Raw genomic sequence first — 14,170 nt, 5'->3', positions numbered from 1 at the left:
AAAAAGAGATAGACGCATTCATGATAGTTCTTTGCGAGATGCTGTTCTCCCGGTGGCAGATACGAGCTTAATTATTTATTAAACGAGTATACTAGGATTATGACGGGCCGCTGATATCAGGAAAATTGAACGTTGACTCGTCTTCGTTCGATTAATATACAGACAGTATGCGCAGTATTTCGTGCGACTATATATCTATATATATATATATATATATATAAAACATTCGTTCTATTTATTACATTAAAGAGAGCCTACGGAGTTCCAGAATCTCAAAGCGTGACGTTGCTTTCGTTCGACGACGATCGTGCGAATATTATCGTTATCGAGATAAATAATTGACTTGCAAAGAGATCCCGAGTTGATTTCCCGTTCTCTCTTTTCTAACGCGATACTTTGAGATTGCAGAACCGGTACGGGCAACCGTCTCTCATCTCGTTCTCTTAACAACTATACTTTCGTACAAATGTATAGAACATCGTTATCATTAAGTATTGTTATCAGAGGAGGGTACAGTGTGTATATAAAGAATTATATAAATGTATATATATTTATATTTATATATATATTTATATCTATATTTATATATAATGACGCCAGCTCGCCGGAGAAGCAAATTCTCGGATCGGTCCTCCGCGCGAGCCGCTGTTTGAGCTTTGAGATGCATGTATCAGTTTCGTCTATCTGGCTTTTTCGCTCTCGCTATCTCGTTCCTTCAACACATCACACGCATCGTGCACACACACGCATATACACACACTCGTACGCGCACTAGACACGATCGTTGGCACTGTATATGTATGGTATTAACAGGTCGATTAAAAGAGAAGAAAGTGGCTCAATCGAAAGTTCTTGAAAAGAAAAAGATCTTTGGATCTTCGCGGCTTAAGAATACTGGAAGCACGGCCGGCTTGGTTATGCCGATCCATTAATCGTGTTCAAGTGCGCGTTAACGTCAGCAAACTTGAGTAATGTGGCCCGATAATTAGGGCACACGTAGCAGCCGAATAAACGATTCAGAACACGCTCGATCGCGTAGCAAATAATGACATATACCGTCGTCGTTTAAGATTGTCGCAGTGATACTATAACAGCCGTGAGGACGTCGCAATCTCATTTCTCCTTTGCACTCCTCATTTTAAAGATGTTAGATCGTAAAAAAGGATACTATGGACGTATAGTTTACATTAAAAAACGTTTTAAAAAACTTCTAACTAGACAATTTACAAATCAAGGTATCCTTCGTACGATTCGCATAAATTCTTCTCCACTGTTTTAGAATCACTGCACGATCCATTCGACCAACGCGTTAAATCTACTTTTCCACTCTTACATCTCTTCGTTTCTTATACATTATACAAAACGCATTCGTCGCATCGTTTTCTTTCGTCTTTTTCTCCCGTCATTTGAGAGATCGCTATTTTCTCTCGTTGTGTCTCTTTTCTTTTTTTTTATTTATTTTTTTATTTTTTAAATACCGACGACGATGACCGTGGCTGCGAACGGCGCTCGTTCCCGAAACGAAAACAGTGCCGCCGACATTCGACACTGATTAAAGGCACAGTCATAAGTCTCGTACGTTCAGTAATTTCCTTTCTTTCTTGTCTTTTTAGGGCATACGTAAAACATCCCACGCAAGATACACGCGGAATTATCACGATTTTTTTTTTCTTTTTTCTTCCTCTTTTTTTTTTTTGTTTTACCTACATTTTCTACATCCGCACACGTTACTTAGCTTTTTTCTTTCGTGTTTGCACATTAGCACCGATATACAATTAATTGCTTTCTCTCGTTCTTTATCTCATTTCACTCGATCATTCGTTCACTCGTTCGTTTGCTCGCCCTGTCGCTCTTATTTTTTTTTTTTTTTACTTATATAACATAATATAATATTATTAATATAAACGTTTACGTTTTGGCCACTCAGTTCGTGATCGCCGAAGCACACTATTGTCTGTGTTCCGCGCGACGTTAAGATAGTTTAAAATAATTTTAATTCACTTTTATACAACACTGAAATTTTTTCTTGTTGTCGACTTCCTCATTTTCGTTCTTGTCCTATATGCTTCTTTGTAAAGATGAATCCCGCGATCCAACTCGGTGGCTCATCTCCTTCTCTTGGTGTCTGTAGTTGCAGCTATCATTTGTCTTAACATTGGCTCCGGAGTGCATACTCGCGGGTCACAATTCATATTGCCGTCACCTCCGCAACTAAAATTTTGCAACAATTTTCATTAAATTTTTTAAATATAAAACAGTCGATAAAAAAATTAATTTATACAAAAAGCAAGGAATATAAAGAAATACTTTTTCGTAAACTTACATGCAGCGGAGACAAGGTCCAGATGCTGACTGAATAACTTCTCCTACACGATAGGCCATGCCTCGAACTTGGCAACCACTTCGTCTCGCGGCTCCCTTATAAGCATGAGCGTGGAAGTGCGGCGGTAACGTAGTTGTAGTCGTCGTAGTGGTAGTTGTTAAATTAAGAGCCGTGGCCATTGATACGGGACACTCGTATCTGGGGCAACAAAAACCGCTGATCGGTTCTTCGTGGCAGCCGGGAATAGGCGGTGGGCAGCTTTGCTGAAGACAAATAATGTCGCTCCTAAAGCAGAAACAGAAATCGCATGGATCGTCCCTAGGTATTTGTTGCGCCGAAACGTAAACTTTTCCACCGTATCGGCAAGTACCCGGTCCACCATAATCTTCCTCGCCGTAATCGTCGTCGGGATTCGGATAGCTACCACCGGGGAAATGAGTGTCTTCGCCCGATATTCCGGATTGATCAGGATAATCCGGAATATGAGGAGCCAAAGTGGTTGCCGGTCGTTGGAAATTGAAATCAATCTCTGGTTTCAAAGTAGTTTGCGGGAAACGATCAATGTGAGGATGACCCTCGCCTTCTTGCGGAATAAATTCTTCTTCGGGAGTTTTTTCTGTAATTTCACCGCTTAATGATTCCGTGGGTAATGGCTGCGTCTTTATGATAGGTTCCTCGACTGGAGTCTCCGGTTGTGGAATATCTTCGGACTTTGTCGTAAACTGAGATTCAGATTCTTCTGATGCTGACTCGGTAGCAGCTTTTTCAGGCAACTCCGTCGGTGTAATACTAGAAAATTTGATTGGACCTTCAGTCACGGCAACTTCTGAATAAGTTTCTGATTCTATTTCTGTTTCTTTTGTGGTGGATTCTTTAAATGCATGTTCCGTCGTAAGTTGAGGCTCTTCGGTTACATTTAAATGACTTTCTTCGGGCGTAGTTGAATGAGCCTCTTCGCTTTCTTCGGGTTGGCTAGGCTGAATTTCTCCCGCAGCAGTTTCTTCCGTGGAAGAAAGAGGCCCGTCGGTAGGCTGTAGTTTGATAATCGACGGTTGTTCTTCCTCGTGAACAGAAGATGTTTCAACTGAATAAGTAGGTTCAGTAAATTGTGCTTCTTCTTCTTCTGTTGTAGAAATCTCAGTCGGCTTTTCTTCAATTTTTGGAACAGTTTCCTCCGGTAAAGTTTCTTTGGTCACTGTACTTTCAGTTAATTTCGTAGATGTTTCACCTTGTTCGATTTCCGGCTGTTCTGTTTCTTGTTCTATCGGTTTTTCCGTTTCAGATGGAATTTCTACAGGTTTTTCGGTTAAACTTATTTCAATTTCCGTCACAGGTTCTTCTGATTTTTCTTCTGTACTTTCGGTTGTAACAATTCCTTTTTCGGGTGAAAGTTTCTCTATTTCGCTAATTTCGGTTGCTGGTTTTGATGCTTCTTCTATGGTGGACGACGTTGTTTGATATTCAGGTTTGTCGGTGCTTTCTTTTTCTCCTATTTCCGGTATAATTGAATATTCTTTAGGTGTCGAACTTTCCACAGTGGTCGCTTCTTCGCTTACTGGATGTTCCGGTAAAGCTTCAGTAACTTGACCGTCTTTTTCCGGCTTTTGTTCTTTTGAAACAGTCGTTATTTCCACTGGTTCAATGGTTTCTTTATTATATTCTGTAGTAGTAATAGCAGGCGTTTCTTTTTTAACAGAAAGCGTAGTCTGTTCTTCTTTACCTGGTTCTTCTGTTATTTCAATTTCAGGTTTTTGTTCTTCTTTTTCCGGAATTTCGGGAGTAATAGTATATTGTTCGGGCAATTGCGTTTCTGGTTCAAGACTTTCGATAGATTTTTCAGTAGTCTGTTCTTCTTGACTTGTTACTGGTATGGCTTCTGTCGAAACGCCAATTTCTGTTACATTTTCTTCGCTGGAAGTAGAAGAAGCGGCAGTGTGTTCTTCGGCAGGAGACTCTTCGGATTTCGGAGTTTGCTCTTCAATCGGAGCGGTGACAGGTTCCGTTGTTTCTGGTGTTTGCGATTCTGGAATAACGGGTTGTTTAGTTTCTGTTTCGCTCAGACTTGGCTCAATTTCTTTTATAATCGATGTTGTGGATTGCTCAGAAATTTTTGTCTCAGGCGTAGACGTTGAAACTTCCTCAGCTACAGTATACGCTTCGGTAGGTAATTGAGATGTTTGAGAATCAATTTTAAGTGTGACTTCTGAATGTTCTTCGACCGAAACCTGCGTACTTTCCAATTCGTGGGCAGTGGTACTTTCAATGGGTTTCTCGTGTTCTCCTTCCGCTTCAGTACTAACAGGAGATTCAGTTTCTAATGGTTCGTCTGGAGATTTCGTAACCGACGGTTCTTCTTTATGTTCTGTAAATGGTAATTCTGTCTGTTTTTCAATATTTTCTGTAGTTTCTTTTTCTATTGCGCTTTCCGTTGTTTCTGGTAATATTTCTTTATGAGGAATTTCAGAAGTAGATTCTTCGATTAATTTAGTAGTTTCTCCGCCAGGCAATTCTGTTTCAATAGAATTAGTAATATGTTCTTCTTCAAATACAGGAGCTTGAGTTGAAATTTCCGGCTCTGTTTTTGTGCTTTCTTCTACAGATTTTATAGTCGTATATTTTTCTGTCGGTACTCCTTCACTTATAGTATGATCGGGCGATAATGACGTCAATTCAACTACAGGTATAATTCGCGTTTGTGTTTCGGTTGAAGTGATATCAGGTAATTTTGTGTGGCTTTCTGGTTCCTCAGTTTGAGCAGTTTCTGTTTCTTGTTCCTTTTCCTCTTTATATTCAGTCTCGTTTTCAAGTTTGTATTTAATCGTCGATTCAATTTCAGGAATAGAAGTACTTTCGTATTCGGTTGGTTGTACAGTTTTTTGTTCTTCTGAAATTTCTTGTGGTGTGGTAAATGTTTCGTGCTCCTTTAAGGTAATAGGTTCTTCAGATGTTGACGTTGGTAAAATTTTTTCTTCTTGTGGTTGTTCTTTTTCAATTTCAAGTGGTTTAAGCGTAGATTGTTCTTCGATACCTGTTTCGTCAGTAGGTTTCTCTTGTTTTTCGGTTGATGTAACAATAGTTTCTTTATCAATTGCTATGGTTGTGACGTCTTCTTTTTCAGTAGATATTGTAACTTTTTCTATTTCAACAGAAGTTTCTTTTTCTTGTGTCGTAGTAGGGCTTGTAATAGTTTCTTCGGTGCTATGCGGTTCTTGTTTTACAGGTATATGCGTAGAAGTAATTACTTCGCCACTAATAGTAACTTGCTTTTCGTCAATCTCCTTTTGAGGTTGTTCGGTCGAAATTAATTCTGTTATACCTTCTTCACTAATTTTGCTTTCGGTGGTTTTTTCTGGCACAGTATGTTCTTCTTCGGGTATTTCACTAACAGATTCTTGTGTTGTTTTCGACGTCGGACTAATGGTATATTCTTCGACAAATTGTTTAACTGTAGTTTGTTCTTCATTAATTATTTCAATAGGTTTGAGAGTAGTTTGCTGCTTCTCAGTTGCAATTTCTTCTTCAAATGGAGTAACAGTAGATTCTACAGGTCGCGGTCCCGGCGTTGTAATTTCAACAGCTAAAGTACTCGATTCTGTCACAGCTTCCGTTGATATTTCTACTGGCGGAACAGTTTTCTGACTTTCTTCTTCTGCTCCAGGAATATGAGGTTCGATTACATGACTTTCGGACTCCAAGTCTGTCGGTGTAGAATCACAAGCATACGTTGAGCAGCAAGATTCTCCACTCGTGCGAACTGGCATGCAGTTCGCTAGATTCTCTGGCGGGGCGGGACATTGCACAAGTTCGCATTGTACAATGCTGCTGATACAACGACAACTTGTCTGACATGCATTTGCCGGTGGGACCGCCGAATTATTACCGTAAGATTGTCCTTCAACAAGGCAGTTTCCTTCTCCTGGAATACCCGACGGACGAGGCGTAATCTCCGATGTACTCTCTTCTATAGAAAGAACGCTCGTCGTATATTGAGGTATTTCAGTGCTGATTGTCACTTTAGATGTTTCTTGAGAAGAAACTGTTGAATATTCCTCTTTTTCTTCATGAACCGGTGTTTCCGTAAAACCAGCTTTTTGAATAATTTCTTTTTCTTCTTCGGGTTTCTGTGGTTGTTCTTCGATAGTTGGTATTTGAGTTGTTTCAAAAATTATATCTTTTTCGGTAGATATATCAGATGGGCGTTCTGTTTCTTTTTCTGTGCTTGATGTTTCCGTTTTTATTGATGGTTGAGTGGCTTGCTCTTGTATTTCCGGTTGCTCTTTTTCTGTTGTAGTTTCAGTCGCAGGTGTAATTTCTTTTTCAATAGGAATTTCGTGCTTTGTAGATTCCTCGAATCCAGGCAACTCAGTTGACGCCTCAGAAATCAATATCGTCGTACTTTCTGCGCTTTCGGTTGTCGAATCGACTTTAACATTTTCTTCGATTGGTTGTTTAGAAATTTCAGGAGTTATGGAAGGCTCTTCATGAATTGTAGAAGTAGATGTTTCTGTTTCCTTTTCATGTATTTCCAGTTGTTTTTCAGTTATTGATTCTTGAGTTTGTTCCTCCTCTGCAGGTGGTTTAGTTGTAACTTTTTCTGGCTGCTCACTCGATATTTTAGGCTGTTCCGGCGTTACAGATTCAGTGATTGCACCTTCCAGAGATGGAGTAAGAGATGTTTCTCCTACGGAAGAAATTGTCTGTGGCTCTTCAGTCTCAATTAATTCCGTTTCTGGCTTTTGCGTTATTTGTCCTTCGTTTATTTCTGGTTCGATAGATTCTTGATCCTCTTTACGATCTGAAGGAATCGAAGGCTGGCTTGGTATATATTCTCCGCCGACAGACGGCTCCGTCTTTTCTATTTCCACAGACGTTATCTCAGTAGTTTCAGTTTTAACCACAGGAATTTCTGTTTGCACTTTTTCTGTAGCAACAGGCACAGAAATCGTATCTTCATCTTCTTTATCAATTTTACTTGGTTCGGTAAGATGTTTAACAGGCAATTCTGTTTGTTCAATAGAGGTGAATTCTGTTGGTTTCAATTCTTCAGATGGTTCCTTTTCCGTTGTAATTATTGCAGTCTGTTGTTCTAAACTTTCCGTGGACGTGCCTTTCGTATATTCTGTTTCTTCTGGACCATGGCTTTCTGTAACAGCTTCTTCCTCTGTTTTCTTTGTAGAATATTCAGGTTGCTCAGTTATTTTTTCTTCGATAACGGGCGTTGTGAGTTCTTCTTCGGCTTTTACCGTCGTTATTGCTTCCGTAGTTTGCTCATCTTTTAAGACAGGTTTTTCAGTTTGTAATTCTTTTTCCTTTTCGCCAATTATGCTTGGTGTTGCAATAGGATGTTCTGTAACACGTTCCTCAACTGGTTTTTCAGTAATTGGTGCTTCTTTTTCTACAGGAACGATTTCAGTTTCTTTCTCTTCAACTTGCGTTGGCACGTGAGTCGATTGCTCAGAAGGAATTACAGTAGTAATATGTTCATCTTCCGTTGCATGTTCTTTTTCAAGATCCAGAGGTATCGTCGAATGTTCTGCTGAAATAAATGTAGATGTTTCGGGAGTTGACTTCGTTGCAAATGGAGATTGCGTTTCTATTTCCTCCTCTTTCTTTGGTTGAATTTCTTTTTCTTCTTTTTCGCCACTAACTTTTTCAGAAGGACTTTCACTAGATTCTTCAATGTTAAATACTTTTGTAGTTATTTCCTCGCCACTAGGAATTTTTTCCGTCTGCGGCACTTTAGTACTTATCTCTTCGGGTACTTCCTGAGCGATAGTAGTTGGAGAAGATTTCGTGCTAACTTCGGTAACAGCAGGAGTACTTTCTGTTTTAATCTCTTCGATAACTGTAGTACTTTCAGGTTTACGCTGAGTTGGTAAAATTATTTCCGTAGCTTGTTCGAATGTCGGCGTTGTTCCTTCCGTTGATACTTCGTTACCTTCCGTCGAAATCGGTTTCGCAGTTTCTTCTGACGAGGCTAGTGTAGTTTCTTGTTCCTGTGGAACATACGTCGTAGGTGTTTTCTGAGGAGATTCAGTTATAAGATTATGTGGACTAATTATTGAATGAGTGATATCGGAATAATCTTCCGTTACATGATACACGTTTTCATCTTCTGCCTTCTGTTCTGGACTTCGTTCAGGAATCGGTATGCCAGTTGGACCTCGAATTGGAAGTTCTGGAGTTGATTCTTCTTCCGCGGATGATTTTTCCGTAGTAATAGATTCCTCACCTATTCTTTCAGTCAATCCGGCATCTTCTTTCTTAGCACCGACAGTCGCGTGCTCTTCACTTGCCTCTTCCGGCCGTTGTTTCTCTTCTTCTTGACTTAATACCGGTTTCTGTTCTTCTATAGGTTGTTCTTTAGAAGGACCGCTTGTTTCAGGCGATTGGATTCCTTCCGTAACAGCAGTTTCTGTCGAATGCGATATTTCTTTTTCAGTAATTTGTTCAGTACTAGATGTCTCATGAGCGGTAGTTACTGTTTCATCTTTCGGTAATTCCGTTTGTGTTGCCAAAAATTCACCTGGTATAGTTTCTGATTTATTTTCATCTTCCTTTGGCTGTTCGCTAATAGATTCAGAAACAGTACTAATACTAGGTTCTTCAGTTGCTAAAGTCGCTGGCAATTTCGTTACGCTAATTTCCTCTTCTGTTGTTTTTTCTACTTTAGTTATCTCTTCTTGTTTCTGTGTTGATAATTCTTCATACGGACTAGTAGCCTCCTCTTCTTCTTTTATTGAACCTTCAGTCTGGCCTGTTTCGCTAATAGAAGGTTCAATAGGTTGTTCCTTTTCAGCAGTAGTAGAAGTACTTTGTTCCTTTTCAATTATATCCTCTTCAGTGCTTACGTGTTCTTCAGGTACATATTTTGTTGTTGATATCTCCTCTTCTGGTTTTAAACCTTCCGTGATAGACGAAATCTCCGGTAACTCAGCGGCAGGTACTTCAGTAACTAAATTTTCTTCAGCCCCTTGGACTGTCGTAGGCACTGTTTCTATTTCAGAGGATTCTTTCGTTACTTCTGCCTCTTCCGATGATATCTCAGGAGAAATTTCGGTAACGTGTTCTTGAGAAGAAGTGGATTGTTTCTCAATAGTAGTAGTTTCTATCTCTTCTGTTGGTGGTGTTGCGGGTTGTTCTTCAGGTTCTCCAGTAAATGGAATATGTCCTTGAGTAATGTGTTCGATAGTTCCTTGTACATTTTCATCTTCTGCCGCTTGTGGAATGTTATTGTCGATACCTGGGAATATTTCTTCCTGAGGATGTTCTCCTTTTTCTTGCTGATCTTCCTGATCTATCAGCAAGGGAAATTCGGTTATTTGACCCTGTGGTACTTGTTCCGAAAACTGTTCTTCAGCTTGTATCGTGGTGGTTTCTTCGTCTACAATAAGCGTACAAAAGTATTTTTAACGTGTAAATTTTATTGACTAATAACGCCTATTAGATCGTAAATTATATAATACATCGCAGCTATTACTGATTAAGTGAAATTACTTACCGCACTGGTATGTAGTCGGACAACATTCTCCTTCCGGTGGCGCTAAGGCTGTACAATTCTTTCCGTGTTCTTGCATCGGTGATCCGCAATTTTGCACCGCGCAAGCGATTTCACCTCGGAAGCAATAGCAATGCTGGCAAGGCTGAGTAGAATAAATCAGATCGCCGTCTTCATAGACTTTACCTTCATGATAACATTGAGCTAACACGCCAGGAGGTAGCGTTGTGGTCATGATGAGACCGGGTGTTGGACCAACCGTGGTGCTAGATTCTTCATCGTATTCTGCGTAAAGAATTAATATAATAATTATGAGCACTTTCCGAAACGAAATAACGTAGAGATTAGGCTAGGACTGCGACGATTACTTACCGCAATTGTACTTGATCGGACAACATACACCCGATTGATAGACCGGTTTACATCCAGCCACTCGCAAAGTACACTCTTGCATAACGCAAGTAGTTCTATTTCTAATACAGTAGCAAAGCTCACAAGGATTGTGATGATCCAGCGGCAGCATTGCACCGTCCGCGTAAAACCTCTCGTCAACATGACATCCGTAATTGTCATGAAAACCGACTTCCGTAGAGTCCGAGGTCGCCGGTGCGCTCGTCGTCGACGTCAACAGTTGAACCGGTACTTCCGGACAAGTGATAACGGGGCAACATTGATCCGGACGTTTCTCTACCGTGCAATCTTGACCGATCGCTTTTGTGAAAGGACAGACCTTCAAGTAGCACATCAGCATTCGATTGTGGCATGTACAATTTAGACATGGTTCGCTCGTCATGATTCTGTCGCCTTCTTGATACCGCTGGTAGTTGAAGTAACATCCAGTGGGAACTAAAGAATAATTTAACATTAATAGATATCGTAATTAGAAAGTAAAATTAAAATTTTTGATACACTATTTATTAATCGTAAAATGCAAAATAATTCTAATTCAGAAAAAAAAAAAAATTTCTTTTTTAATACATTGCACAAAAATTATTTATAATAAACTTTTTTTTAATCTTTTAATTTATTGAGTCCAAGTGCAATACATACGACTTCTTGATTCACGGTAGGTTTAATATCACGGTATTAACGCGCGTGACGATTAATTCGATGTAATAAAACAGACGTAATATACAATACATACCTCCATCGTACTCTGCGATTTGTGTGGTATCTTGATCATATACCGGCGCTGCAACAAATTAAAAAAAAATAACACAGCTGTTAGTACTGCGCGATCAAGCGCGCCGCGATCAGATGCTCGAGGTAAAATGCGCGGGCGTGTACGTGAAGTCGAAGTTAATGAAAAGCTCGGGGAAATTTGCAGAAGCGAACGTCAATGTGTCCCGCGTGTAGTTTATCATATACATAATCCAGTAAAACTTGTCCGTCGCCTGATGGATCGCCGGTGATCGGACGCGTCGATCTCGATCGTCTTTCCTGCCCGCTCGAGGAAAACGCGAGGAGCAAAAAAACGACGCAAGCGTGCATGCGATAGAATCACAGAATCGCCTAGCGATTCCCAGAGGGGCGAGGGGGAAAAAAAAAAAGAAGGGAAGAAGAACGGAGGAAGACACGCCGGGTGAATCGTGGAATTCAATCGATTCCGTCCGTTTAACCACACCTGCTTCTCACTGAAGGATCGATGGTCGATTGATGAAGGGGAAAGGCAAAACTGACGCATCTTCAATAAGCCTTCATTGACGATGCAACGTTTTTGCACGTTGTCGTGTTCATAGTATCGTGCTTTTCCGAGAACGCTCCCCTATCGGCCGATCGATCGGCCGATTGATCTGTCGTGCGCGTTTGCGCGAAATAGATTCGTCTTCTTTGTTGCCTCTTGACCACAAGACGCGAAATTACTTTCTCGAATAACGAATTATCGGAACAGTCCTTTTATTATTATTATTATTTTCTTATTTATATATTTTTTTTCTATCGATGGCGAAGCGGGTTTTACGAATTTGCGGTCGATTGCCGCGGCTATCGGAATGTATCGCCGTTTTTCTTATCCCGGAAATGATTCGTGACGCGAACGATGACAATTGGAGAGCCCGTTTTAACTGGATCGTTTTCTTCTGATATCGATACCTGGACTCGAGATGTCCGGGCATACCGTTTTAAACCAGCTCTACGTAAAGGGAAGAAGCTCGCGGAACTTCGCGGAACGAGGTTCACAATAGGAAGAAGACCGTCCGGAGGCGACCCGAGAGTGGTCGAGGAACGAATATGGTGCGCCGGGTCCATGGGAAAGCACCTTGGGCCTCGACACGACCGATGCCAGAGGTGAACATTATGAGGTAATGCTCTCCTCATTGCCAGAGAAGAAGGGAGACACGCGGATAGGTTCGACGGCCTGACAGAACGTGGCTCGGTCATTCAAACATTCTCTGACACTGCATTAGTCACGCGTGTATCACACGGCAGAGAAAGACAATCACGGAAGTCATCTCGTCTCTTGACTCCAATTTTCAGAAATTGATTTTAATTCACGCGTATTCGCGACCGATTCAAGCCTTCCCACCGCGGTGCTATCTCACGAAATAACGCGGTTCAACTTCATATATCGAGAGGGACGTACCTTAATAGAATCATTCTTCTTTTATTAAAAAAAAAAAAAGAATACAAGAAAAAAAAAAAAAATAGTTTCCATCATAAATGCAATAAAACACAACCGAGTCACGAAAGACTTTTCTCATCTTCATTCGAGATTACTTTTATACTCTTCCTCTCTCTTCCTTCTCCATTATCGCAATATTCAATTTTTTACTGTCGATAACCCGCAAAATGTAAGACGAGTAAACACCATCATCGCGGAGACCGAAATTTTCTTTACAACCCTAGCGTGTTCTACTACATTTCTGGCATTGACGAATAATTCGGGACGAGTGTAACGTGACTTCGGGCACGCCACCAAGCAGAAATAATCCGATCGCGTCTTTTCAGACGAGCGAAAATATTTCTTGCCCGTCTACCTCTTATTTCCTCGTGGGAGTCCGCGCGTTCACGGTCTCTCTATCAAATAAATGACTCACGTTTTGCACGGCGACTTCGAGCGTGTTCGAGGCGTTGAAGCCGGACGAAAGAAAGGGAGCTAGAAGTGCACCGAGGCATTTCTGCAAAAACTTACCAGAATGCGTGGATCGTGACGCCAGCAGTAGAACGGCGGCCAGCCAGAGGATTATCCCGCGTCTACAAAGCGCGGCGTTCAACGCCGACATGTCGGCACTCTTCTTCCGTACCCTGTAAACACGTACTCTGTAAGTATGAATCGATGGAAAAGTCACCGAATTAATTAGCGCATTTTATCGTCTCGTATCATTTCCGTTACAAATTTAGTCGCACTGCCCGAACGATCGAAACTCCTCGGACAGCTCCGAGAAATTTTTCCGCTTTATCTGGATACGTGTGAAAATATAACGAGCCATTGTACGCTTATCTATTCTATCACGAGACGGCTTAAAGGTATATCTATCTCGTCACGTGGCATTTTACCATGTAATTCGCGCCTTGATCTGACAGGATGACAGCTCGACGGACACAGTGGTCGCGTCTGGAACCAAGGTAGACGCACCTTTGTACTTTGACTCTCGCGAGCCTACACGGCTAGGTCTGGGGTGCGATTAAATATAATTTACGTAATTGATTAAGTATTAATTATGTAAATGAACACGTAATAGCCGCACATAACAATGTAATAATAATTATCTGTCATTATATCCGGTACGGTCGGGCAAATAGCCGGTCTCGAGAAAGGGAACGGAGTTAATCGGTTAAAAGCTGTAGAGAGAATTAATCGCCGTTGGTGGAATTAGCCTTAAGGTATACACAATGTATCACGGTGTCAGAACGCGAAATTCGCGACGCGAGAGAACATTTGACGGCATTCGCGTCGCGGCGGGAGGCTAAATGCGATTCGTCTGTCTACCTGGAGCGTGAGCCGGCTATGAGAGGCGTGGGTGCGTGGGAATGAGCACGCGTGTTTGCACGAGCCCGCTGTGTGCTCAACCTCCTTCGGTCCGTATCGCTGGCCAGCGGGACGGCCGCAGACCCCTGCCAGCCCGATAAGGAAATAGGCGCGCGAAAAAGCGCCAGCGAAAAGTTCTCAACGATAAAAGTTCGATTTTCAAGTGGGCGCTATAAAATTGAATGTCAGCGCGTGCATTCCTCAGCTTCGAACGTGGTGGTGGGGATTGAAAGAGGCGATAATCGTGTCTACGGGTTCTTGACCGAAAGAAATTACTTAGGAGCGCGCTGACTTAGCTGGTGAACGCGACGAAAGAGGCGGAGGAGACGGCGAGGGAGGAGGAAAAATAAGAAAAATCACCGAGCAGGAAGAAAAGGAGGAC

At 41.4% G+C, this 14,170-nt stretch overlaps 1 protein-coding gene across 2 annotated transcripts in view; it reads right to left on the bottom strand.

The window, feature by feature from the left end:
* Nucleotides 1-1,439: 1,439 nt before the first annotated feature.
* The window catches only part of LOC139106089 (mucin-2), a 75,292-nt gene continuing 62,561 nt past the window's right edge, over nucleotides 1,440-14,170 (bottom strand). For both annotated transcript variants that reach the window (XM_070662600.1, XM_070662601.1), the window contains 6 exons: nucleotides 12,952-13,064; nucleotides 10,966-11,013; nucleotides 10,194-10,667; nucleotides 9,825-10,106; nucleotides 2,324-9,707; nucleotides 1,440-2,211 (listed from right to left, as the gene is read on the bottom strand). In XM_070662600.1, the coding sequence (XP_070518701.1) occupies nucleotides 2,106-2,211; nucleotides 2,324-9,707; nucleotides 9,825-10,106; nucleotides 10,194-10,667; nucleotides 10,966-11,013; nucleotides 12,952-13,064 (8,407 nt within the window). In that variant the 3' untranslated portion in view covers nucleotides 1,440-2,105. The remainder of the gene's footprint in view (nucleotides 2,212-2,323; nucleotides 9,708-9,824; nucleotides 10,107-10,193; nucleotides 10,668-10,965; nucleotides 11,014-12,951; nucleotides 13,065-14,170) is intronic.

The sequence above is a fragment of the Cardiocondyla obscurior genome, linkage group LG10 (assembly GCF_019399895.1).
Source record: "Cardiocondyla obscurior isolate alpha-2009 linkage group LG10, Cobs3.1, whole genome shotgun sequence".
NCBI lineage: Eukaryota > Metazoa > Arthropoda > Insecta > Hymenoptera > Formicidae > Cardiocondyla > Cardiocondyla obscurior.
The sequence above is the reverse complement of the archived record's forward strand: the minus strand, read 5'-3'. Positions and strand labels throughout refer to the sequence as shown.